The sequence below is a fragment of the Prionailurus viverrinus genome, chromosome C2 (assembly GCF_022837055.1).
Source record: "Prionailurus viverrinus isolate Anna chromosome C2, UM_Priviv_1.0, whole genome shotgun sequence".
NCBI lineage: Eukaryota > Metazoa > Chordata > Mammalia > Carnivora > Felidae > Prionailurus > Prionailurus viverrinus.
This window is the reverse complement of record NC_062569.1, coordinates 148,267,378-148,293,524: the sequence shown is the minus strand read 5'-3', so window position 1 is coordinate 148,293,524 and position 26,147 is coordinate 148,267,378. Positions and strand designations below refer to the sequence as shown.

The window sequence follows — 26,147 nt, the reverse complement described above, 5'->3', positions numbered from 1 at the left end:
TAATTTTTACTGAATAGCAAAGTAAAATCAAGCACTTCACCTTTGTGTGAAAGGTTGAACTACATTCTTAGTAAGACATGTACCCAGAGATTGTTACATATTCTCTTATTTAATCACTTTCAGGAATTATTATCTAAATTGTTTGAAAACTACATTTATCCTTTGCCAGGATTATTTTTCTTTTTTTTTTTTAATGTTTATTTGTTTATTTGTTTATTTATTTTGAGAGGGAGAGAGAAAGAAAGAGGCAGAGAGAGAATCCCCAGCAGGCTGCGCTATCAGCACAGAGCCCAACACAGAGCTTGATCTCACAAACCATGAGATTGTGACCTGAGCTGACATCAAGAGTTGGATGCTTTAACCAACTGAGCCACCCTGGCACTCCAGCCAGCATTATTTTTCAATTTTTGCTTTCATTTGGTCTGGGAGATACTTCATTTCATATTTATGTATAAATATATATGGTTGTTTTTTTTTTTAGGGGACTATGAAAGGCTTATATTTTCAAAAGAGTTCTACAAATGAAGAAATAACATTTGTATTTCAAGAAAGGGTAAGAAAAATGGTTTGATTATTTCCTATATGTAATAGAATCAGTTTTAAATGACCTGTTATTATTTTAAGTGGAACTAAGTGAGATAAAATTACTTTAATGAAATTTACAAAGTGCTTTAGTCTTAGGTGAAAATGATGGTCCATATTATGGTATAAATATATTTTTTTAAAGAGTTGCAAAGGAGTTTTTAGTTCCTCAGGGTGGTGGTATAACGTATAATTAGGAAAACAGAGTAATCTTGATAGTCTTATATGTTGCAGAATTAACCCAGCATATTCAGAATCCCACAGTAAAGTGAGTATTCAGATTGTAGCCATATTTCAGAAAATATTTCTCTCATGTTGTAAAATGAAAGGGGGGGGGAAGCATTGTTTTCCACACTAGTTTCTGGGGTTTGCAAATTTAATTCGCTAAACTTTAAATTGTCTCTCATTTTTGACCAAGAACAGGTAGTAGAATTTTCATGTGTTGGTGATTGAAAGGTTTGTGGCAAGCCAGAATCATTCCACTGTCAACTTAGGGCCCAAAACTAAGTGCTATATTCATTTCATGGTAGTAATAAGAATTTCTAGATCATGAACATAATCCAGTTTTTCTGTTATCTTTCATTAACTCCAAAATTAAAGTTAAGTCAGGAGTCTAAATCTCAAACAGCTGGGTTTCTGCCATTGAGTCAGGATGAAGCTCTCAGAGGTTTGATTGGCTCTTGGGAAGAATCATGTACAGGTTCATATAGTCATTAGTAAAATCCACATATTCATTGATATTATTGAATATCTTCATAATATCACCAAATACTATCAAATCTGAAACTTACAAAGAGACACTCCCAGAGTATCATGTCCATGTCAGATAAAACACTGATCTCTTTGATAGGTTATAGGAGGGGCTACACAAGTAGATATTCCTACCCAGCTTTTGATCTAATTTGGGGGAATATCAGGAGTTGAGGGAAGTATTTTAATTATTGTTGCCGGGATATGGTTATTTGGCAGAAGTGATAATATATGTAATAAATAATATAATAGGTGGATGATATTGAGTGCCTGAGTGTGAACGATTCTTTGCCGTAAAGGTATATCTAGCTGTGGAATAAGGGGATAATTAAATGCCTTTAAGTTTGTGCTTTGACCCCAAAATCCCATGTGGCATGCTGAAATGTCCAAGACAGATATAAATAAGGTAAGTTAAATAAGATACACAAGTGACACTAAACAACTTCATTTATAGCATTAAGAAAATTCCAAAATCAGTGAAGGTTATATGTCATGTTTATAAGGATATCCCTGTACATGCAAAGATTTGATGCTTTGAGATTATTTAGATTCAAAAAAAGTATGGTATTTGCTCTACTTTGTTACCCTAAAAATTTACTGCCTACACATATACCCATGTTGGTATCCATTCATTTTCAAAATAACTACCCTACAGCTTTTTAAACATTTTATCCCCAAATTCCCTTTCTACTTTTTGCATTCTGTATTATTTGATAATTGCTTATGGCTTTTTCAGTTAAATTAGCTATAAGATTTGGGGTGGGGTGTGTTTAGTTTTGTTCAATTATGTATGGCAGTTTTCACAACATAAAGGCATGTTCTCAAAAGAATATTATCATTTGGTTCTAGGAAAATCTTCCTATTACAGAGGATAACTATGTGAAACTTCAGGTTAAAGCTTGTGCCCTGAGCCAGATAAATACAAAGGTACGATGCTTTTATTTTGACCAAAAGTCAAATGAGAGTGTCCTGGTATATTTAGTGTACAAATAAATCATGATAACTGACTTCTGAGTGCCAAGAAATTAACATCCTTAGAACACTAAAACAGCTAGAGAGGATATATAATGTGAATTTGTGTGTTTTTATATTATTATCTAACTATATTATTATTATATTATATTATTATTATATTATATTATTATTACATTATATTAGTATCTAACTATATTATTATCTAACTATATTATTCTATATTATTATCTAATAACTATATTATTATCCTACATTTTATATTATTATATGAAATATTTTATAAACTACACTGTGGAAGGCTGAAAATTTATAATTACTATAGCCTATTAATCAAGGAAGAAATTATTTTTATAAATATACTAAAAATAAAACTAGGAATCTCATCGGTGATTTATTAACTATTCTGTAGATATTTCTAGTTAATGTCTTTAGATAGAGTTCACATTCTTCTTGTCATTTTTCTTTGTCTTTCCCTCTTGCTCATACATACATATCCCACCCTCATACCACCCCACAGTAGTCTTCCATTATTGACACGAAGTACTTGAAAAGTCTTCAAATAGTAAATAAAGTGTGGTTAAATGTGCCATGGTAAAGCAGGTCCATTTACTCAGTTTTGTAAAGATTAATACTGTAGTTTTATTGGACCCTTAACTAACTGGATTATAATGCCATCATAATCTCTAGAAATCTAAAAGTTTTCTGCGATTAAGTCACATTTAGGAAAATTACAGAGCAAAGTCATAGGTTTCCATTGGGCAACATGAGCATGACTTGAGAAGTGAATTAGTAAGATAACCTTGAAATCCTTTCACCAGAAGTGCGGGTACTCCTTCCAAGGTGTGCTTTTTATTTTTTTTTTAAGTTTATATATTTATTTTGAGAGCGAGAGAGAGAGAGTGCAGGTAGGGAAGGAGCAGAGAGAGAGAGAGTCCCAAGCAGGCTCTGTACTGTCAGCACAGCCTGACACAGGGCTCGAACCCTCAAACTGTGAGATCATGACCTGAGCCAAGATCAAGAGTTGGACTCTTAACTAACTGAGCCACCCAGGTACCCCCCAAGGTGTTCTTTTTAAAACTATGAAAAATTCATTGAAATCCCAGTCTAGGAAAATTATCTAGCAGAAAGAAATGGTCCATTAGAGTAAAATCAGTTTAATGAAATATTGTCCAACTATTAACCTTTATGGAATGGTTATGGAAACTGTGGTAATGCAAGAAAATACTTGTGGCGAGTAAAGGGCACAGGAGGTAGTTGTTACGTCCATAATGAAGATGTAACATGGCCACATGAAATGACATGTCCACACAAAAGAAATACTGTAGAACATCCAGTATTTCCAGGAGAATGTCATAGGAAAATCTTAGGAAAAGCATAAAGTTGCACACTGAACAAAAGACTTTTCTGGCAATTAGGTATACACCAGAAATCTAAAAAATTTTTAAATAAAAGAAGGGTGCCTAGGTGGCTCAGTCAATTCTTGATCTCAGCTCAGGTCTTTATCTCAGGGTCATGAGTTCAAGTGCTGCAATGGGCTCCACGCAAAGCATGAAGCCTACTTTAAAAAAATAAAAACAAAGAAATATGCAAGAGAATTATATCAATGTATTTTTCTTGCTGTTCCTAAAATCCTATGATCTCTTTAAATCTGTCTAGCATCTCTCATATTATTATAACGTTATAAGTGGCAGGAACTTAAACTACAGGTTTATGTACACTCTGCCACTTTAAAAGTCAAGTACTTAATTTGTTCAGAATCTAACAAAATACTAACCTCTTGAAAAAGAATTTATCCTTGGGGCACCTGGGTGGCTCAGTCAGTTGAGCATCTGACTTCGGCTCAGGTCATGATCTCACAGCCCGTGAGTTCGAGCCCCGCGTCGGGCTCTGTGCTGACAGCTTGGAGCCTGGAACCTGCTTTGGATTCTGTGTCTCCCTCTCTCTCTGCCCCTAACCCACTCACATTCTGTCTCTGTCTCTCTCAAAAATAAATAAATATTAAAATAAATAAATAAATAAATAAAATAAAAAAGAATTTATCCTTTAAAAAAAGAAACTCAAATCTGAAATTATATGGCAGTTGCCCTTCTGTATATCCATCACCTTTCCCATCTGCCCCTTACCTAGGACTTGTGAGAAGCTCATATGATTTCTAAGGACGTGGGAACAGAGAACCTTCTGTTCTCATTGCCTACATCCCCTCTATTCAAAAAGGCCCTCTCCAAATTCCCTTCGCCCCACCAGAATGAAGTGACTGATAAAAAGTATTTAGTCAACCAAGAAGAGTTTGGGCCATAATTTTTGTTGGCAACATAAAAATGCTAAACAAAGAGTGTTAATGGTGATTTGAATAACACACATACCTCAATTCTCCATATCAACTAATTTCTCAGCAAACTCTTTGTTTTCCTACTGTAGAGAGAATCTTATTCTGTGAAGTTACTTGTTTTGTCTTAACTCCAAAAATTAAATCCTATTTGTTTTTTCTGTGGTTTGATTTTTGCTCTTGCGTTCCTCATATATGAGAAAAGGCCAGGATTTATTCTTAACAGTAAACAGTCTTTGTCATGATTTAGCTTCTAGCAGAAATGAAGATGGAGAAAGAGTTCTTTCCTGTTGGGAGAGAAATTGCTGGAATTGTGTTAGATGGTAAGTTTATAGATATAAATATCTATTTATTTTCTAAGATGAAAGAATTAAATGGTAGCTAATTGGTTTACCAGTACAGAAAATTACATATACTTCCTCAAATGTGAAATTTAATTATACAGAAATGTTTCCCTTTTTTAATTAAAAAGAAAAATGGAACTTAATTGGTGTTTTATAATTGAAGAGCTTATTAGAGTTTAGTAAATATTTAGGGATTATGTGTTTAAATCCATGAGTAATCATATGGAATAGAATGATCAACATTGTTCTTTTTATGATATTTACAAACCATAAATTGCCTGTGTAAGTGGGCTTTGGGCCAAATTTATAATAGAAGCTGTATTCACATTCAATTTGTTATGTTTGCCTAAAATTGAGCATTTAAAAGTTAAGCAGTTTGCTCATACAAAAATGGGTTCTTGGGAGAAATAACCAGTAAGATTTTATGGTTGCCTTAAATTAAAAAAAAAAAATTGTTTCTAAGTTTTATTTAATAAATAATGAGTAAATAGTGGTCTTAACATGCAAGACAGTAAGCCTAAGTATTTGAGATCCTTGTTTTTAATGTTTATTTATTTTGAGAGAAAGGGAGAGTACACATGCACATGTATACACGTGCAGGCAGGAGAGAAGCAGAGAGAGAGGGAGAGAGAGAATCCCAAGCTGGCTCCACACGGTCAGCACAGAGCCTGACGCAGGACTTGATCCCACAAGCTGTGAGATCATGACCTGAGCCGAATCAAGAGTTAGATACTTAACCAACTGAGCCACCCAGATGCCCTGAGATAATTTGTTTCTAAATAGATCTATGTTTCATATTCATTGCTAATTGGTAGTTCATGATCAGTCAATATGTTTGCTCTTTCTGCATATGTGAATGAATGAATGAGTATATACTGTGGGTTCGACTATTTGAGTTTTACCTGTGATTTTAATCTATAATATATTTGACTCTTCCTCAATGTTTTCTTCAGATATAGCTAAAATACAATTTCTTCTTTCTTCTGCTCAGAATGTAGGAAAGTAAAAGGAAAAATTTTAACAGCTAGAACATGATGAGTCATTTAATTCATTCATTTATTCATCTGACATTTAGTAAGCATTTGCTAAGCGCTTCGGATATTAAATAAGACAAAGTCCCCTGCTGTCAAAGAATTTACTATCTAGGGGAAAGACAGATACATACATATGAGCAGATTATTATGAACGCTCAGAAGAGAGATACCCAACCCTGCCAGAAGAAACAGGGAAGGCTTCTTGGGTAAGTTAACCAGACAGTAAGGAGGAGAATCATACTCAACACAGAGGATATCATGAACGAAGACAGAAGCAAGAAATCATGTGATGCATTGTAAGACTCTGTAGAGTTTGGTATTGCTAGAGCAAAAGCAAAGTTCTGGGCAGGAGTCGGAGGCAACATACTTGGCAGCAGAGAAACATTGTGTTAAAATTCTCCTTTAAAAACAGCAGAATTAAAGATAACAAAATATTTTAATGATATGAACACTGATTCCTTCCCCCCAAAATATGAAGCAGGAAGGTAGACAAGGGCTAGAGCCATAATGAGCTTCATATGTCAGATTGGGTTTTAGGGAGATTATTGCTGTGGCCATATGAAGGGTACTTTTGAGGCTGTAGGCAAGAGGACTGGTTGAGGCATAGACTAACAGGCAACAGATGACAAAGTCCATAAACTAGACTAGACAGTGGTGGCAGAGGTATGTGTTCACGAAATACTGAGGAAATAAAGTCAGCAGGACTGAATAATTAACTGCAACAGGGAAATAAAAACAGGTTTAAGAGCCAGGAGTGATTTACCCAATTCTGGTTAAGGTATGAATTGGTGCCACTAATTGAGAAGAGAATAGGATCTGATTTGGAGGAAGATGGTAAGTTTAGATGTATGCTTGTTGAGTTCAAGGTACATAAATGACATCTGACTGGAAAGGTCTAGTAAGCAATATATGAGTTTAAAGTCAAAGATAGGAAGGGCGCCTGGGTGGCACAGTCAGTAAGCATCTGACTCTTGATCTCGGCTCAGGTCACGATCTCATGGTTCAAGAGTTCGAACCCCACGTTGGGCTCTGCACTGATGGCGTGGAGCCTGCTTGGCATTCTGTCTCTCCCTTTCTCTGCCCCTCCCTGGTTTGTGCGCTCTCTCTCTCTCTCTCTCTCTCTCTTTCTCTCTCTCAATAAATAAACTTAAAAAAAATTAAAAGCAAAGAGTTCTGTGCTAGGATTGTATATATTTGACAGTTGTCCACATATCAGTTGTATTTGAAATCAGAATTGTTGAGCTCACTCAGGGAGAGAGTAGAAATGGAGAAGAGCCATAGCCACTCTTTGGGGGACAACTGAAAGGAGTGTGAAGGAAGCCAATTGAAAAAGATCAGAGTGATCCCAGGAAGACTGCACAGCAGCAGATGGGAAAGGGAAAGGGAAGGGAAGGGAAAGGAAAGTACAGTGCATCAGAAGCCGCAAATACTGAGGGATGTTGGTGCAGGAGGGATCCAAAGAAAGAGCAAACTGTGAAAAGAGGACTTAAAAGTAGGAATATCAAACTTAGGGTATCTCGTGGAGCACCAACAGATGATTTCTGGAACTATCTTGCTGCTGTCCAGCCACAGAGGCCACTTCCAGATTTCCAGCTTCCATCTTCCTTCCTTGAACTACCTCAGTTTCGGTGTCTGGTAACGAGGACTAATAATGCCTACCTCATGGGCTGAATGCCTACTACAAGTAGGCATTCAGTGATGTTTGGGGTTTCCTCTCCTTTCTTCTTGTAACTATTTGAACAAAAATATTCTAAAGAATTGACTGAGAGGCGCCTGGGTGGCTCATTCAGTTAAGTGTCCAACTCTTGGTTTCAGCTCAGGGCATGATCTCACAGTTTGTGGGTTCGAGCCCCACATTGAGCAGTGTGCTGACAGTGCAGAGCCTGCTTGGGATTCCTCTCTCTGCCTCCTTCTCTGCCCCTCCTCCATTCGTGAGCTCACACATGTGCTCTGTCTCCCCGCCCCTCTCAGATTAATAAATTAAAAAAATAATAATAAAAGAAGAGGCCAAGGTTGTTGTCCTTTAAAAAAAAACAAAACAAAAAGAAGAATTAACTGTAGAGGGTTTTTCTCTACATGTGCAGAGAAAATGTAACTATCATTTCTGTGTAGTTCCAAGAAATCTCTTGGCACCAGTGTGAATTTATTTTTATTGTAATTCCAAATCAAAGTAATTTTATGCATGACTCTTACCAGAATCTGCCATTGTGTGTCTGAGGTTCTGCAACTAAAATAATGATAGAAGATTGGGCCAGCCACAGGAGGGGTGGAAAGCAGTATAATCCTCATAAGAGTTGTGGAGTCAATTATTTTCCTTCATCCTTAGCTAAAGAGAGAGACATCCTTCTCTGTGGTGTCAACAGCCACATGACCCAGATTTTATGGAGAATTATGTGGAGAATCCAGATTTGAAGTACTCTGTTCTACAGTATTTATAGACCATCAAAATGCCCTAGAAGTTCTTGGCCTTTCCTCGGAGTCAGTGACTTTTTTTTAATATAAACCCCTGGATTTGTTTCAATAGCTAAGTAATTGAGTAGTATTTAATAACCTCACAATACGAATTGTTGATTTTCTCCCCTCTTTAGTTGGAAACAAGGTATCATTCTTTCAACCAGATGATGAAGTCGTTGGTAAGTTACAATTTATAGCCCTATTTCAAGTCCAATCTATTTTACTGTGATCTCTTCTTTTTCCGAGACAGTTATTAATGTTTATTGTGTCCCCTGCTTTGTATGGAAGAATACATATATCCTGACTTTTTGGAATTTGCTTGCAGATATCCATCAATGATGAAAATTGAGAATTCACTCTCAATAACAGAATATTTAAAACTTTCTCTTTTTTTTTAATTTAATTTAATTTTTTAATGTACATCCAAGTTAGTTAGCATGTAGTGCAATAATGATTTCAGGAGTAGATTCCTTACCCTCTAGTTCCATTCACGTTAATACTTCCTAATATTTGACTATTGAACAATATTGTAGATGGAAAGATGACCATAGTTGTTACTGTGGTTGGTACCGTCCTTTTTTTTTTTTTTTTTTTTTTCAATATATGAAATTTATTGCCAAATTGGTTTCCATACAACACCCAGTGCTCATCCCAAAAGGCACCCTCCTCAATACCCATCACCCACCCTCCCCTCCCTCGGTACCGTCCTTTCTTGACAGGACCCCAGTCTGTGGCTAGACTGCAGACTCTGAGAAATGCAGTCACAGGTCACCTGCTTGAAGACTGCTGTCTGCCAGGCCATATGGAGGCCCTGCTCTCCATATCCAGCTTGCATTTCGCAGAGATGCTCCCTCTCTACTCTTGGAAAACCAAAATTTTACTGGAAACACTTAGTTTATTGGCTATTTTAGAAATCCAGAGTGAATACTATTGTGCAAATACATATATTTATACTATTCTATCCTAACAGTCACACAAACATATAAAATATGACTTTAATAGTAGTCTCAAAAATTAACCCTTTCTCTATGGAAAAATATTGATAGGAAGATATTCACCTAAACTGAGAAAATATTTTACTTTATGGCTTGCTTGAAGTTGTTGAAAACAGATTTGTAGGGCACCTGGGTGGCGCAGTCGGTTAAGCGTCCGACTTCAGCCAGGTCACGATCTCGCGGTCCGTGAGTTCGAGCCCCGCATCGGGCTCTGGGCTGATGGCTCAGAGCCTGGAGCCTGCTTCCGATTCTGTGTCTCCCTCTCTCTCTGCCCCTCCCCCGTTCATGCTCTGTCTCTCTCTGTCCCAAAAATAAATAAACGTTGAAAAAAAAAATTAAAAAAAAAAAAAAAAAAGAAAACAGATTTGTAGAGAGGTTTTCATCAGCTTTTTCTGGTATTGCCTTTGACTCCTATGTTTCTTGGAGTATTTATTTCTGTCTTTCATATCCTTATTTGTCCAAGAAGTCAGTGACAGTGTGTTACTCAAGACTGTTTTTATAAGAGACCAAAAATAAAATCAAACTAGCGTAGAGGAAATGGGATTTTACTGGAAGTGTACTGGGGTGTCTTAAAGAACCAAACCAGGGGCGCCTGGGTGGCGCAGTTGGTTAAGCGTCCGACTTCAGCCAGGTCACGATCTCGCGGTCCGTGAGTTTGAGCCCCGCGTCAGGCTCTGGGCTGATGGCTCAGAGCCTGGAGCCTGTTTCCGATTCTGTGTCTCCCTCTCTCTCTGCCCCTCCCCTGTTCATGCTCTGTCTTTCTCTGTCCCAAAAATAAATAAACGTTGAAAAAAAAAAAAAAAAAAAAAAGAACCAAACTGTGGGAAGGTAGCTATTCACCAGGGACAATTTTAATGAGGAACCAGATGCCCCCAAGACTCTGACTTGGCTCTGTACATTGGTCACTGCCTTTACCATCACTCCAAGGTGAAAGAAGAGGGAGTAAAAGATAGTACAGGTGATGAGCATGCATGACAGAAAATGAACAATCCACTTCCCTTCCATACTTCTGAGGTCTCTCCCTTCCCCACACTAGTAATGACTGGGATCCTCCTCAAAATTCCATTGAACAAAATTTAGACTAATACCAGCAACTCATTAGTAATGAATTCATTTTGAGATTGTTTCCCTTAAGTTTCTCCTGTTAATTTCCAGGAATTCTGCCACTAGATTCTGAAGACCCCGGGCTTTGTGAAGTTGTTAGAGTGCACGAGCATTACTTGGGTACGTGCCAGTCTTTTGCAGCCCATGTAAGTCTTACGTCTTTGATGCGTGGTGTTTAGTAACATTGTGTTGTATTTGCATCTACCTTGAGTAATAAATAACTGTTGGCTGGTCACATGAACACTGCTAGCTTATATTAATATCAGTAAAATTCATATTCAGACCAAACAATATATAGACCTTTAAGTTTCACTTACACTACCATGGACAGAGATTTGAAAAGTGGTTTCTTTCTTGACTCTGAAATTATATCCCTGATCAGAATCTTTTTTTAATTGAAGTATAGTTGGCATACAATGTCATGTTAGTTTCAGGTGAAGAATTTTTTTTTTTTTTTAACTTCTTATTCTTGGTTATCAATTGAACTTAAAAATGTACAAAAATCTAAGGGCTCCGGGGTGGCTCAGTCAGTAGAGCATGTGACTCTTTATCTTAGGGTTGTGAGTTCAAGCCCCATGGTGGGGGTAGAATGTACTTTAAAAAAATTAATTTCAGGGGTGCCTGGGTGACTCAGTCAGTTAAGCACCCGACTTCAGCTCAGGTCATGATCTCACAGTTTGTGGGTTTGAGCCCCGTGTCGGGCTCTGTGCTGACAGCTTGGAGCCTGGAGCCTGCCTCAGATTCTGTGTCTCCCTCTGTCTCTGCCCTTTCCCTGCTCATGCTCTCGCTCTCTCTCTCTCTCTCTCTCTCAAAAATAAATAAACATTTAAAAAAAATTTTTTTTAATTAATTTCAAAAGGCATTTTTCTGGAAATCTGGGGCCTATGCTTATTTATATGTGTATTAGACCTAGATAATGGAGCCAAGTATGTGTCTTCCTTTGAATGATACAGCTCACTTTCAGATACCATGCCATGAAAGTCTTCGATCCATAGCTATTTTGATGCTATGCAATTTGAAAATTGAAGACCATCACTAGCTTTTTTACAGGTAACTGTACTATTTTTGATCCCAGAATGTCATTGGGCCTTATTTCAGCTATCCTTTTGAGAACCTTGTAACTGTGGAATCAGCTAAAACCTTTCATTTGGATTCCCAGGCTTGAGTTTTGACTAAGTTCCCTAAATTAAATTGGTATAGAAAGTTAAGTATTGAAAAAACGAACAAAATAAGGCCCATTCTTTTAGCTGTTGCTGAACACTGGAGAATTATAAAATGGACCAGAAGGAGAAAAGCAAATTGGAACATTAGTTTCCTAGCTATAAAGCTTAAACCAAGGCAAGCAACCCACACAAAAGACCTTTTATTTTCCTACAAATCAGGAATATTATAGTCCAGAAATCCGTTAACATCTATAAAGAATACAATTCCAGATATTCCTTAAGAAAGAAAATACAGTAAAATGTTTCTTTGAAAGAGGAACTTTCAGAATGGCCACTTACTGTGACAGCTTGTCTTTGGGCAAGACACTGGACACATTCACCAAACTAGATACCCTCTAAGCCCTGTTGCAGCTCCAACAAAAGAGGAAATAATTTCAGTACAGTCCCTGAAGATTTGCAGGAGGAAATATTCAGTGTAGCACAACTCTTTTAGTCTCTACTAATTCTTTAGTGATTTTTTTAAATGAAAGTTCAGCACCCAATCACCTTCAAATAAGTCTGTTCTATCACCAAACCAAAGAATTAGGTTCCAAACAGCGTCCCCAAAATGTCTTGTTAATCATTTTACAGAATATTAAAGTTAAGAAGCTGAGTAATTCTTCCAGCTCTTTTGTGCTTTCAGTTCTTAAGACATTTATGTCAAAGAATAATTTTTTCATTCAAAATTTGGTACACATTTTCTGCATTATTTTATTAGACCTAAGATAGAATTGAAATTGTAATTCTTGGGTTTGATATGCTGTTGTTATGGTCCTTACGTGGCTCTTTTATTTATATTTTCAGTTTCTATAACATAATAAACACTTGTGGATCATCACCTAACACAAAAGCAAGAACCTCAACATTAAACCACATGTAACCATGGAATGTTAGACCCTTTGCTATCTAAGCGTAGTTTTATTACTGTTAGCATTTTTTAAAGGACTACATGTTTGATTTCTTAATGAAAATATAGGTAGCCCTAATTCTTATAATGGAAGACATTGCCCAGAAACAAAAATAAACTTCATGTATCTTGAGCATGCACTGTGTGAGTAGATGTACTTTAGAGTCAGGCATTCACATTTATTAGCTATATGGCCTCAGACAAATTAATTACCCTGAACCGCATTTTATAATCAAGAAAATTGGGAGAATAGGTATCTTTAAGAGTTTGGTAAAGAATAAAGTACCATGTGTGATACCATCTGGTGCTCTATTTTAATGCCTTGCCTGTCTGAACATTTTCAGCGTGTACGCATAAGTACTCACTTGCCCACTAGATGGCATAGCGTGTATGTGTAGGTACTCACTTGCCCACTAGATGGCACCATTTGGTAAATGCAATGCTCACTGTCCTGTACTGTACCATCTCAACTTTTGAGGAAAAACATTTGAAAGAGCTAGTAAAGACTAGGGAAGTGTAATAAAGTTGACCTTAGGTGCCCACATTTGGGGGCACCCGGGTAGCTCAGTCGGTTGAGCGTCTGACTCTTGATCTCGGCTCAGGTCATGATCCCAGGGTTGTGGGATTGAGCCTTATGTCAAGCTACACACTGAGCATGGAGCCTGCTTGGGATTCTCTCTTTCTCCCTGCACCCCTCCTCCACCTGCGCTCTCTCACTCTCTCTCCGTAAATAAATAAACAATTTTTTTTTTTAAATCACATTTGGTGTACAGCATAAGAGCCTAATGATTAAATGTATTAAGGAACAGCTTAATGATCAGATCATATAGAGCTCTTTAAACTATATTAGGAGTTTGCATTTTGTTTCGAGTGTGTTGTTAAGCCATTGATGAATTTTAAACAGATCAATGTTAGCATGTTATTTATGTTTTTAAAAGATCATTCTGATACTTCTGTTTTCCAAAGCCACCATGAAAGAGATTGAAAAGAAGTTATAAGGTTGAAAATAATATTTATAACACATAAACAAGTGAATGATTCATCTAGAATGTATTTTTAAATTCCTATAAATTAGGGGCGCCTGGGTGTCTCGGTAGGTTAAACATCCAACTCTTGATTTCAGCCCAAGTCATGATCCCAGGGTTATGGGATCAAGCCCTGCATCAGGCTCCACACTGAGCATGAGGCCTGCTTGAGGTTTTCTCTTTCTCTCCCTCTACCCCTCTCACACATGTGCTCTCTCTCTAATGAATAGATAGATAGATAGATAGATAGATAGATAGATAGATATTAAATAAATTCCTATAAATCAATAAGAAAAGACAAAAATAACAGAAAAATTGATAAAACACTTGAACAATTACTTCACAAAAGGAATTCCAGATGGCCAAGAAACATAGAAAGGTGCTCAGCGTTAGCAGTAGTGAGGGAAAAGCAAGTTGAAGTCACATTAAGAAACCATTACACAGCCACATGATCGGTAAGAATGTATACTAATACGAGGGGTTGATAGAGACGTTCACAGTAATAGGAGTTCTGTTTACACAGCTATGGGAAAATAAATTCATACAGCCACTTCGCCAGTATGCAGTAAAGTTGAAGGCAGTATACCTGTAACCTGGGATTTCCGTTCCCAAGTAATAGCCTAGAGAAAACCCATGCAACAGCATAACACCATCTTTTATATGAGAGCGTGCTTAGCAGCATTGTTTATAACTGCCAACAACTGAGAACGACACAGATGCCCCCAAACTGGAAAGTGGGTCACCAAATGAACGTGTTTTCATGTAGTGGAATGCCATAAAACACCGTAAGAATGAAAGCACTGCAGCCACGTTTACACAAAGGGGCATGTCTTAAAAACAATGCTGAGAGGAAAAGCAAGATAGAAAAGAATGCATATGCTATGATTCCGTTTAGATAAAGTTCAGAAACAGGCAAAACTAAATGACAATGTTTAGGAATGCATACTTGGGTCATAAACTAGGGAGGTGAATAAGAAATTAAGTTAGAATGGTGGCAGCCCCTGGCCAGAGAGACCAGGCTAAGGCTGTTGGGGTGTGGGCTGTTAGGGTGGTGATTACTTGTATATTTGCTCTGTATTTATTCATCCATCTGTACTTATGTTTCATGTACTTTATTGCATATGGTTTTTTTAATGTGTAATTCTTTTTTTTTTTTTCATGTTTATTTATTTTGAGAGAGAGAGAGAGGGCATACCTGAGCAGGGGAGGGACAGAGAGAAGGAGAGAGAGAGAATATCCCAAGCATGCTCCGTGCTATCAGTGCAGAGCCCGACACGGGGCTCAAACTCACGAACCATGAGATCATGACCTGAGCCTAAATCAAGAGTCAGATGCTTAACCAGACTGAGCCACCCAGGCGCCCCTGCATGGGTTTTATTTCAGAATATAATGTTTAAAAAATGCACACACATACAAGCTCCTATGCTCAGGGTGCACTATATATGGGTGAGAATGGAACTAGAGAAACCGAAATGTAGGCAAGGATAATAGGAGTAGAGGCTTGGGCCAGCACCAGGGTGGGAGCCAGAGATGGAGAGAAACAGAGATCCAGAGATCCAGGAGGCAAAATTAATGGGACTTGCAAACTGATTGTTTACTCTTGTTCTTTCTGACAGTTCACAAGCCAGAAAAAGTTACATGGACAGAAGCCGCTGGAACCATTCGGGATGGAGTGCGAGCCTATACAGCTCTGCATTATCTTTCTCATCTCTCTTCTGGAAAATCAGTGCTGATAATGGATGGAGCAAGTGTAGGTGCTAATAGTTCTGTTAAGAAACAGATCAAAATTGGGGCACCTGGGTGGCTCGGTCGGTTGAGCGTCTGACTCTCGGTTTCAGCTCAGGTCATGATCTCACATTTTATGAGTTCGAGCCCCACATCAGGCCCTAAGCTGACAGCATGGAGCCTGCTTGGGTTTCTCTCTCCCTCTCTCTCTGCCCCTCCCCCACTTGTGCTGTCTCTGTTTCCCTCAAAATAAGTAAATTAAAAAAAAAGATCAAAATCCAGCAAACTTAGGAAACAGGCCATCCACTTGCTGATATAATTCTCTGCCAACAGCTTATTCATTGATTTCTTTATCAAATTCCCATTTTGTTAAAATAGGCAGCCTTTATTAATAGGAGATAAAACTTCTTAAGTATATTTAGTTTCTTATTACTTTGAATCTGCTAGTACATTAAAAAAGAAGACAAGCTGTGTTTTTATGCCTATTACACAAAGCCTGAAATAGCTCATGAAATCTTTGAAGCAATGCCCTAAAACTCCCTACCAATTTTGTATATCCCTCACACTTACGTTAATAAGGTATTGATTGCATTTACAGATGGATCACACAAGGTAAAAAATATTGCTAATGTCAACATATTACATGTACCACCAAAAGAATAGCTCAAGACATTAAAACTACATAAAAATAGATTCTGTTACAAACACAATGTTACAAAACTTGGGGTGAGTTGTTATAGTTTTATTTTCTATCTGGCCGTTAATGAAAATTCTTATTTCCCCTGCTTTTCTTTTGCAAAACAGGCAGACCGGTCTTTGTCATTGGCTTCAGCCTGATGTCCAGCATCAAGATAATAGTTTTTCCCTGAACTGACCCCTCAGGTCAGCAAAAGGATGGATCTTTTGAAGGTGCTTTGATCTTTAAAAGACAAGTAGCTGGACTCACACATAATATGAAATTAGCTTAGACCACTGTGCTGACAAGGCCCGTAAAAGCCCATTTTTCTCTTTCTGAGGCCAAGTGTCTGAATGCAGCCCCCCATCTTGAAATTACATGCAGTGGCCAGACTGGGTGAGAGCAGGTGGTACATGCACCTGTTCTGCCACTCCTTGTGAAGAAGCGAGTCAACCAAATGCCTCAACCTTGTCCATATTGTTTTTCCTTATTTTATCAGATAACATTAAAAACTATACTAAAGTAGCACTCAAACTATTCTACTTTATTAAACAGCCTATAAAAGAAGTTAGCTGTGGCTTCTGCCTTATATCTATAAACCTATTTTGTATTTTTTTTCCACACAGGCACTTGGTATGATAGCTATTCAGTTAGCACACCACAGAGGAGCCAAAGTGATTTCCACAGCAGGCAGCCTCGAAGACAAGCAATGCCTTGAAAGACTTAGGCCTTCTCTAGGTGGGTAATATTACTCAACACAGACTTTTAAACAGAAAATTTTAAAGGCGTATCACTTTATTTTTTTTTTTATTATAATTTTTTTTTAACGTTTATTTATTTTTGAGACAGAGAGAGAGCATGAACAGGGGAGGGGCAGAGAGAGGGGAAGACACAGAATCTGAATCAGGCTCCAGGCTCTGAGCTGTCAGCACAGAGCCTGACGCGGGGCTCGAACTCACGGACCGTGAGATCATGACCTGAGCCGAAGTCGGACGCTTAACCGACCAAGCCACCCAGGCGCCCCAAAGGCATATCGCTTTAAAGGCTGTACTTGTAAAACAAAGTACAAACTCCCAAATGAAAGTCGCTGATAAAATGCACTTAGTATCTGCGCTAAGTCCAAGTTTACCTAAGTGATAGTTTTAATTTTTATTCTTTTTAAACCTACATTTCTCAGTGTTTTTTCTTTTTTGCCCCATTGTTAGCAACTTACCCAAGTTTGAATTAGCTGAACTTTGACACAGTTTCACAGTACCTGATACCTCTTTGTTTTACTCAATAAATCAATATATGTTTGTATCACCTTGTAGGTTTCTCAGCCTCTTTTACCCAGTGATATATACCTCTAAAGTTGTCTGTTTTCTGTGATACACTAGGAAGGAAGATGATCCACTTACACAGAAAACCCAGCTCAGATGTAGTTTATAATGAATAGGACATGGTGGAGACTGGGGAGCTCTTAAAAAAGTGAACCTAGGGACTTAAATGTGAGGCATGAAACTATAAAAATCCTAGAAAAGAGGACAGGCAGTAATTTCTCCGACATTGACATAGCAACATTTTTCTAGATATGTCTCTTGAGGCAAGGGAAACAAAAACAAAAATAAACTATTGGGACTACATCAAAAGAAAAAGCTTCTGCACAGCAAAGGAAACAATCAGCAAAACTAAAAGACAGCCTACTGAATGGGAGAAGATATTTACAAGTGACGTCTCTGATAGAGTTAGTATCCAATATTTATAAAGAACTTATGCAAATCAACACTCAGAAAGCAAATAATCCAATTGTGAATGGGCTAAAGATATGAATACATGTTTCTCCAAAGAAATAAAGATGGCCAACAGGCATGAAAAGATGCTCAACAGCTGTCATCATCAGGGAAATGCAAATCAAAACTACAATGAGATATCCTCTCACACCTATCAGAATGGCTACAATCAATAACAAACTACAAGTGTTGGAGAGGATATGGAGAAATAGGAACCCTAATGCACTGCTGGAGGGAATGCAAATTGGTGCAGCCACTGTGGAAAACAATATGGAGGTTCCTCAAAGAGTTAAAAATGGAAATACCTTGTGATTCAGTAACCACACTACTGGGTGTTTACCTAAAAAATATAAAGCACTAATTCAAAAGGATACATGCACCCATATGTTTATTGCAGCATTAATATTTACAATAGCTAAGTAACGGAAGCAGCCCAAGTGTCCATTGGTAGATGAATGTATAAAGAAAATGTGGTTTATCTGCAATGGAATATTACTCTGCCATAAAAAAGAGTGAAATCCTGCCATTTGCAATAACATGGATGGAGCTAGAGAGTATAATGCCAAGCGAAATAAGCTAGTCAGAGAAAGACAAATACCCTATGATTTCACTGGCGGAATTTAAGAAACAAAACAAATGTGTAAAGGAGAAAAGAGAGAGAGAGACAAACTAAGAAACAGATTCAACTCTAGAGAACAAACTGATGGTCACCAGAGGGGTGGTGGGTGGGGAGACAGGTGAAATAGGTGAAGGGGATTGAGAGCACACTTACCGTGGTGAGTGCTAAGTAACATATAGAATTGTTGAATCACTATATTGTACACCTGAAGCTAATTTAACATTGTATGTTAACTGTACTGGAATTTTTAAAAAATGTGCTCAACAAAAAATGAGAAGATTAAACCTGACCGCACAACAGTGCGTATGGAAGGAAAAAAGAAAATAGAGACTGAAGAAAATGAACAAGGAGCGGAGAAAAGATAGGAATGGAAAAACTAACAGATGAAGAGAAAATAGGATGAGCAGAGTACATGTGAAGAGCAGGCAGGCAGGAAGGAAAGGTTCATTGAGTGTTAATGTGAATGATATGTCCTTAAGTCATCAACCCTGTGTTCGTGAACCAGGGAGCAGCATCTAGTGAATTTAACTAGCTTGTCCAAGGATATATGACTGAAAGGATTGGAGTGGGATTTGAACCCACCCTTGTCTACCACTGAAGCCTACATTACTCCCATTGTTACATTACGCTTCTGGCAGAGGTAACCAAGACATAGAAGAAAGATTAAGGCAGGGACTGGAGAAAAAAGCTATAAGAGCTTGAAAATGAACTGTGTTGTTGAAGAGAAAGATTTCTTACTGGTTAACCCTGCCCTTCCCGGCTGCCTCAGTTCCCTTTTCCTTGTGTCCTCCTCACGCTCACCCCTGTCGCCCACATATTAGATCACTGTTGTTCTACACCTCCAGTCTGAGCAGCTCGAAGAGGAATTCTTTTTTACGGAAAAGGTGCTAAAATATACAAAACAAATTATAAACCTGTGTCTTCATTTGTGAGTTCAAAGCTGAGATTTTGTTTTATTCGCTCATTGGCTTGTTCTATTGATATAATACTCTAAAGCAACCAGTTAAAAATAGTTTAATTTTCACTATGCTGAAAATAATCATGTTTTGTTCCCTTAACCTTCATGATTTTTCTTCATTTTGGGGAACAACTGGGGAAGGCAGTCGGGGCGGGGAGTGGATTTCTATGACTGAAAAAGGATAAAGCAGCCTCTAATAGAGAAGTACCATATCACACAAGTACATATTTGGCTTTTTAGCTTTAAACTCTATTAAGTCTAAACATACTTGAGAAATTGATTAATCTTTCAGTCTCTGCCTTAATATATGTATCTCTGGGGTTTACAGATTCTCTGTTCTGGCTATATATCTTTTAGCTATAGGGAACAGTCCTCTGTTGAACAGACAAGCCTTGGAACACATTATCCACAAAATGTTCAATATATTTTTTTAATGTAATAGCAGAGTCCCTTACTTTAAATTGATCTTACCACTGTTGGCTTAGAAGAGAAAAAGTACAGTTTGGATCCAGTAATTGTTTGAACCACTCAACACATTTCAGAGAACAGAGATTTACTTGTTTTTCTTACAATTGCCTGACTTCCTGACCTTTACAGCCCGAGTCATCGATGTATCTAATGGGAAAGCCCATGTTGCTGAAAGCTGTTTAGAAGAAACAGGTGGCCTGGGAGTAGATATTGTCCTAGATGCTGGAGGTGGGTACTTTACTAAATCAGTAGTCTGTGTTATTTTTGTAGTGTGATGGATGGATTTCAAAATAAATATATATAACCAGGGAATAATTACTAACATACTTATTAAATTGATGTCATGTTCTGTTTTTAACTTTTCTATTTAAACTGGAGCTTCTTTATTACCATTGTAAACACTGTCTGGAAGGGAGAACATGCTTATCTCTAAAATACAGGCATTGGAGTTTAAGTGTCTCTACGGGAAATGGACACACATGATCTCAGTGGTTCCCAGATGATCCACATTAGTTCAGATCTCAGCCACATGCTTAGTCAGTTCTGCTGTGTCTGGCTGCCCTGCATTGGACGGTTGACTTCTGTAATCTCTGTTTGGAAAAAAGTACAGAATTTTGTTCCATTTTTATATTCCTTGAACTTTTGTTAGGTAGTATCTATTTAACACCTAATCTGTACACACTTAGGTAGTGCCATTGCACATGAAAGATAGGATTCACAAGCCTGCCAGGGGATTCTGTTCGTACTTTGTTAAGATTATCTTCTGTGAGGGGGCGCCTGGGTGGCGCAGTTGGTTAAGCGTCCGACTTCAGCCAGGTCACGATCTCGCGGTCTGTGAGTTCGAGCCCCGCGTCAGGCTCTGGGCTGATGGCTCAAAGCCTGGAGCCTGTTTCCGATTCTGAGTCTCCCTCTCTCTCTGCCCCTCCCCCGTTCATGCTCTGTCTCTCTCTGTCCCAAAAATAAATAAACGTTGAAAAAAAAAAAATTAAAAAAAAAAAAAAAAGATTATCTTCTGTGAGGAGAATCCTAGATGACTATGTCTGTGACCATCTTAATGTGTTTGTTTTTAACCAGTATTTTCAAGACTTGAAGTTAACTTAGAAAAATCTTTCAATGGAAGTGAATGTGTGCTTCATTAACTTTTCAAATATACATTTCCAATCATTAAGTCAAAGTATGACTATCTTGAGCTCCTTAATCAGAAGTCAGCTTTTCCCAAAGAAGTAAGCTATCAATGTTATTAGTAAAGAGGTTATGTTACCTTGCCTGGTTTTCAAATGAAAATAAGTTTTTTTTCTTTAGTTATTTTACTTATAATTAAATCTAGAGTAAATTCTATGGCCAGTTTTAATGCAAAAAGTATATTTTAAGGTGTCTGAATATATTGTGTGTTATTGTTGCTAACTTTCTCATTCCTGCATTAAAAAGTGAAGAAGACTGGTTTGAAGAATAAATTTTTGCCAGATTACTATAAAATATATCTCTTGTCTCTCTCTCTCTCTCTTTTTTTAAACTACTCCCTTGTAAGTGAGATTATATAGTAAAGATGATGAACCAGCTGTAAAATTACAACTACTACCACATAAACATGATATCATCACACTTCTTGGTGTTGGAGGCCATTGGGTAACAACAGAAGAAAACCTGCAGGTATTATCAGAAACAATAAAGCATTACTATTACACTAAAAGGATGTAATTAACAAAGAATAATGCCTAAGTCTCTTGAGGCAAGATGTAGAGAAATTATAAATTCTGAATTATACCTGTTTCCAAAGAAATGTAGCTTTCTTTTTTTACTTTAGGTATATATCAGCCAAAATGTAGAAATAGTGCGTAGGAGAGGAGTTCATTCAACTTTCATCTAGTGGTTTGGAAATAGTGACTTTTGAATTTTTTAGTAGTATTTCAAATAAGGTTGTTTGTTGTTTTTTTTCTTAGTAACAACATTGTTGACATATACGTACCAAAATATTTTCTATATAAAATTATGACAGCTTCCCAGTTATTCAAATTGGAATTTACTACATACGTGTGTTTATACATTGTGTACCAAAATTATATTTCTCAACAGTATTCAAGTTAAATACTATCGTGGTTGATATGCAAATACCATAGTTCTCCTATATTAATCTTCACTGATTTTCCGACATCCTCATGAAGATAACTGGTAAGTTGCAGCCAGAAATCTCAGTGCTCACACATGCACTTGTGAATGTGTACACACAGGCTACCACTCTGTCATCTCTACAATGGCCTTTTGGACAATGAATTAGAAAAGAAAACATTACAGTTTACATATTGTTGCTGAAGTTTGTGTGCTGATTATTTGTGCTTTGGGTATTTAATTTGCATAGAAGTTTTTCTGGCTCAAGATAACAATCATCCTTCTGCTATTAAACTCACAGTAAATGATCAATCTTTGTGTATTCTCTCCAAGTTGGATCCTCCAGATAGCCATTGCCTTTTCCTCAAGGGAGCGACGGTGGCTTTCCTTAATGATGAAGTTTGGAATTTGTCAAATGTACAACAGGGAAAATATCTTTATATCCTTTTTATCTACTGACTTGAGTTTCTGGCTTGAAATTTACCATGTACTCTCATCATTAAATTCTTTAATAATGATAATTAATAATAGTAGCTAACTCTCATTGAGATGGCAAACAATATTCCAAGTGCTCTGTAGGTATTAATTTATTTAAACATGGAAACAGCACTATGAAGTGTAAATACTATCATTATCCCTCTCTCACAGGTGAAGAAACTGAAGCACAGAAAGGTTAATACATGCCCAAGGATGCAGCTAGAAAGTGGTGGGACAGGAATCACCCAGACAGTCTTGCTGGTTTGTGAGTTGAATGGGAGAGAAACCATAAGATCCATGCAAAATTTTGTTTCATTTTCAACTTGTCATTACAGAAATTACACATCGCCTTGACAGGCTGCATCCTTAATCTAAGCTATCATGGAGCTATTAGAGAAGACATTTCAGAATGCCTATCTGCAGTAAAGAGTTTGTGGGGTGTTGTAAGATTAGCAGTGCCAGGAAATCTTGGTCAAATGAAGATGGGTTTGATTTTTTCTTTTTATGGAATTCATTTAGAGAAAAATCTGGTGAATGAAGCCAAATCATTCCAGTTTTGGTGAAAGTAATGAAATATTATCTTGAGAATGTGAAATCAGTTCCAAAAGAATGGTCCAAGTCTCTTTAGAGCACGGTCGAACTTAAGAATAAAACTTTTACTTCGGAGGTAACTGTTTTAAAGGCCGCTGCACTTGGTAAAAATTTTAATATATTGGATAAAATATAAGTTCTTATTACTAATAGGGTATATCTGTGTGTGAAGAAAGACACTTTCATAGCCATGAGTTTCTCTCTACTGAATATCATACTTTGCTTTTGTTAAATGTGTGTATATACATATGGTACTTATAAGGCCCACCTCCTCTAAGAGCAATGACAATTCAGAGCTTTCAAATAGGAATATTTAATTAGTACCCTGCATATGTTGAGTTTTAAAAAATACATTTCTTTCTCTTTTTTTAAGATTTTAAGCAATCTCTACACCCACTATGGGGCTCGAACCCACAACTTCGAGATCAGGAGTCACCTGCTCTACCAGCTAAGCCAGCTAGGCGCCCCTACAAAATACATTTCAAAACTGGAAATTTCCCTTAATGTAGTGAATGTGTGAGTTTAAAATATTTCTGATTAAATATTTTTCTATTAAATTTGGAAAATAAACTGAATTTTTAACTCTCTAGAAGAATTCTTCAGATTTCAATTTTAAGCAACTTAATTGTCCACTAATGTTGTAATTGTCAAGAATATCATGGGACGATGGGGCACTTGGGTGGCTCAGTTGGTTAAGTATGCGACTCTTGATTTCATCTCAGTTCGTGATCTCATGGTTCATGCCCGTGAGCCCATGGTTCATGGGTTCGAGCCCCACATCAGGCTCCACGATGACAACATGGAGCCGGCTTGGGATTCTCTCCCTCTCCTCTCTGGTCCTCCCCTGCACTCTTGAGTACACTCTCTCTCCCTCTCTCTCAAAATAAAATAAACTGAAAAAAAGAATATCATGGGATGTTAACAATGGAGAATACCATGTGTTAAGAGGACCATTAGATGGCGTGTTTTGAATCTTCCATGTCAGTAGCTAGGCTGGCTGCTTTGCCCGTGTTACTTAATTCCCTATACACACTCTCTCAGAGTTACTGTTGGCATTTTCGTTTAACAGAAGTAGAGAATTTGTAGTATGTGAATATTCTTTAGGTCCTTTTTACGAAAATCTATAAAATGGTTTGTGTTCATGCTTTCTAATGTACATTTTCTAAAGTCCTGAATTCTAAAGTCCCGGAATCAGACTTTAGTCCTCATTTGTGGGGACCCCTCAGCGGGTTCACACATGAGCCAGTTGCTGCTTGTGATTTAACAGAGACCTCCTTCCAACTGTGTGATTATATGGCATGTGTCATTCGCTAGCACTAGCAATCACATACTCTCAATCCTAATATTATAATTTCAATTGAATGACTACATGTTTTTTTCTTAATTTTACAGTATTTTTTACTCCCTTCACGACAAACCACAGTTTAACTTTTCTGCACACAAATTTTGAGCTAATTAGCGGCCAGTTTCGTAAATAAATGTGCACCTAACATAAGAGACGTGAGTGCTAAAATTGTTTTTTAACTAAAAATATCATACATAGTGCTAAAAGGCAAAGCTGACACCATTTTATTTCTCCAGGCTGGAGATAACATTAGTCATTACTTAGGACCAGGCATTAGGCTTGCTTCTTTCGTCACTTGTCCTTAGACGTTTAGGCCCTCTTCTGTCGCCACTTCTCTCAGGTCGGTTCCGCATTTCCCTGTGTTCTAGGTAAACTTCACAGCCTGCAGTATTTCTGTAACTTAGCTTCTCAAACTTCTGAGAGTGCTGAACTTAAATGGGTGACCTGCCCAACATCTTCCCTTGTTCAGTTCTCCCTCTCTTAATTGCCACCTTAACGATCTTTCCAGCTACGTATCTTAAAGGATGTGATGGAGAAGTTGTCAAGTGGTGTTTTTAGGTACGCTAAGTAACCAATCACTCTTGTTTATTTTTCTGTTGTCAAGGAGGTAAGGCAAGCATTTCTGCTTCTGTTTCAGTATTCACAGCATATTTTAATGCCTCCATGTTTTACTATTTTGTTTAAATAGCTGCTCTTTAGTATTCCTCCAAGTGTATCTTGTGATGCACCAATAAGTATTCCCTAAGATAGAAGTGGCCGGTGATTTCTCCTTATGCCGTTCCATATGGCACCACACCACCTTTGCTTTTCTCGTCACCCTTCCGAGAGCAACGTGAAATAACCAATAGCTCGAGAAGAGGGAAAAGTACAGTTTTGGTTTTTAAAGTTGGATCTGGGAGTGGATAAAGTAGGCATTTTTCCCCTTCAAAATTTAACCACTTTTACCGTTGGAAATACTAATGGATGAGTTTGTTTGGATTATTTAAAACAATAGAGTTGAACTATAGCAGTTGTCAACTAGCATCCTATGTGTTCTACTCATCTCTACCTTGACCTAACTTTTCTAATAATTTCATTCTTCTTCAGGCCTCAGTTGGATGAACCCATTCCACTATATGAGGCGAAAGTTTCCATGGAAGTTGTTCAGCAAAATCAAGGAAGAAAAAAGCAAGTTGTTCAATTTTAATTTTGTTTTTTCTCAGACATCAGTCGGACAAACCCCTTCCAATACTCGAAGCCAGTTTCCTTGGAAATTGTCCAGAAAAGTCAAGGAAGTTAAAAGCAAGTTGTTCGGTTTTCCTGCTATGAGTCAACATGCTCAAAGTTACTTGAAATTTTTGAGAAGTATTTGAAAAATTACAAAAACGGTCAAGACAGTTCTGTAACATCCACAGGGAATATTCTGAAATTCGTTTTGGTCGTTTCCATACATTTGCCTCGATTATAAAATTCTTTCCATGAAGAAACTACTTTTGAGAAAAGCCACGCTACTCTATTGATAAAGTTGTCTTTTGGTACGTCAAAATAACATTTTGTATCCACTCCGTTCTCAGTACCATCCTTCCTTAGCCAGCCTTTGCTGTCGTAATTTAATCGTTTGAATATATTTTCAAATCTCAAAAGATCTAGTCCATAGACACTTTAAAATTTTTTCAAGTATTCATTTATTTCAGGGTTTCCTCGGGATCAAACGGCACCATCACCATAACTTGCCG

At 37.4% G+C, this 26,147-nt stretch overlaps 1 protein-coding gene across 4 annotated transcripts in view; it reads left to right on the top strand.

The window, feature by feature from the left end:
- Positions 1-25,976, top strand: part of CRYZL1 (crystallin zeta like 1) — a 35,264-nt gene extending 9,288 nt beyond the window's left edge. Inside the window, exons 3-14 of one of the 4 annotated variants that reach the window (XM_047874514.1) lie at positions 482-553; positions 2,182-2,259; positions 4,884-4,956; positions 8,600-8,644; positions 10,616-10,684; positions 15,315-15,448; positions 16,726-16,837; positions 20,043-20,141; positions 21,442-21,563; positions 22,353-22,458; positions 24,941-24,990; positions 25,519-25,976. In XM_047874514.1, the coding sequence (XP_047730470.1) occupies positions 488-553; positions 2,182-2,259; positions 4,884-4,956; positions 8,600-8,644; positions 10,616-10,684; positions 15,315-15,448; positions 16,726-16,837; positions 20,043-20,141; positions 21,442-21,563; positions 22,353-22,458; positions 24,941-24,990 (954 nt within the window). In that variant the 5' untranslated portion in view covers positions 482-487 and the 3' untranslated portion in view covers positions 25,519-25,976. Of the gene's footprint in view, positions 1-481; positions 554-2,181; positions 2,260-4,883; positions 4,957-8,599; positions 8,645-10,615; positions 10,685-15,314; positions 15,449-16,725; positions 16,838-20,042; positions 20,142-21,441; positions 22,083-22,352; positions 22,464-22,667; positions 23,882-24,940; positions 24,991-25,518 lie in introns of those variants that run through there. The other 3 variants (XM_047874512.1, XR_007155544.1, XM_047874513.1) reach the window with 3 other exon arrangements.
- Positions 25,977-26,147: the final 171 nt, after the last annotated feature.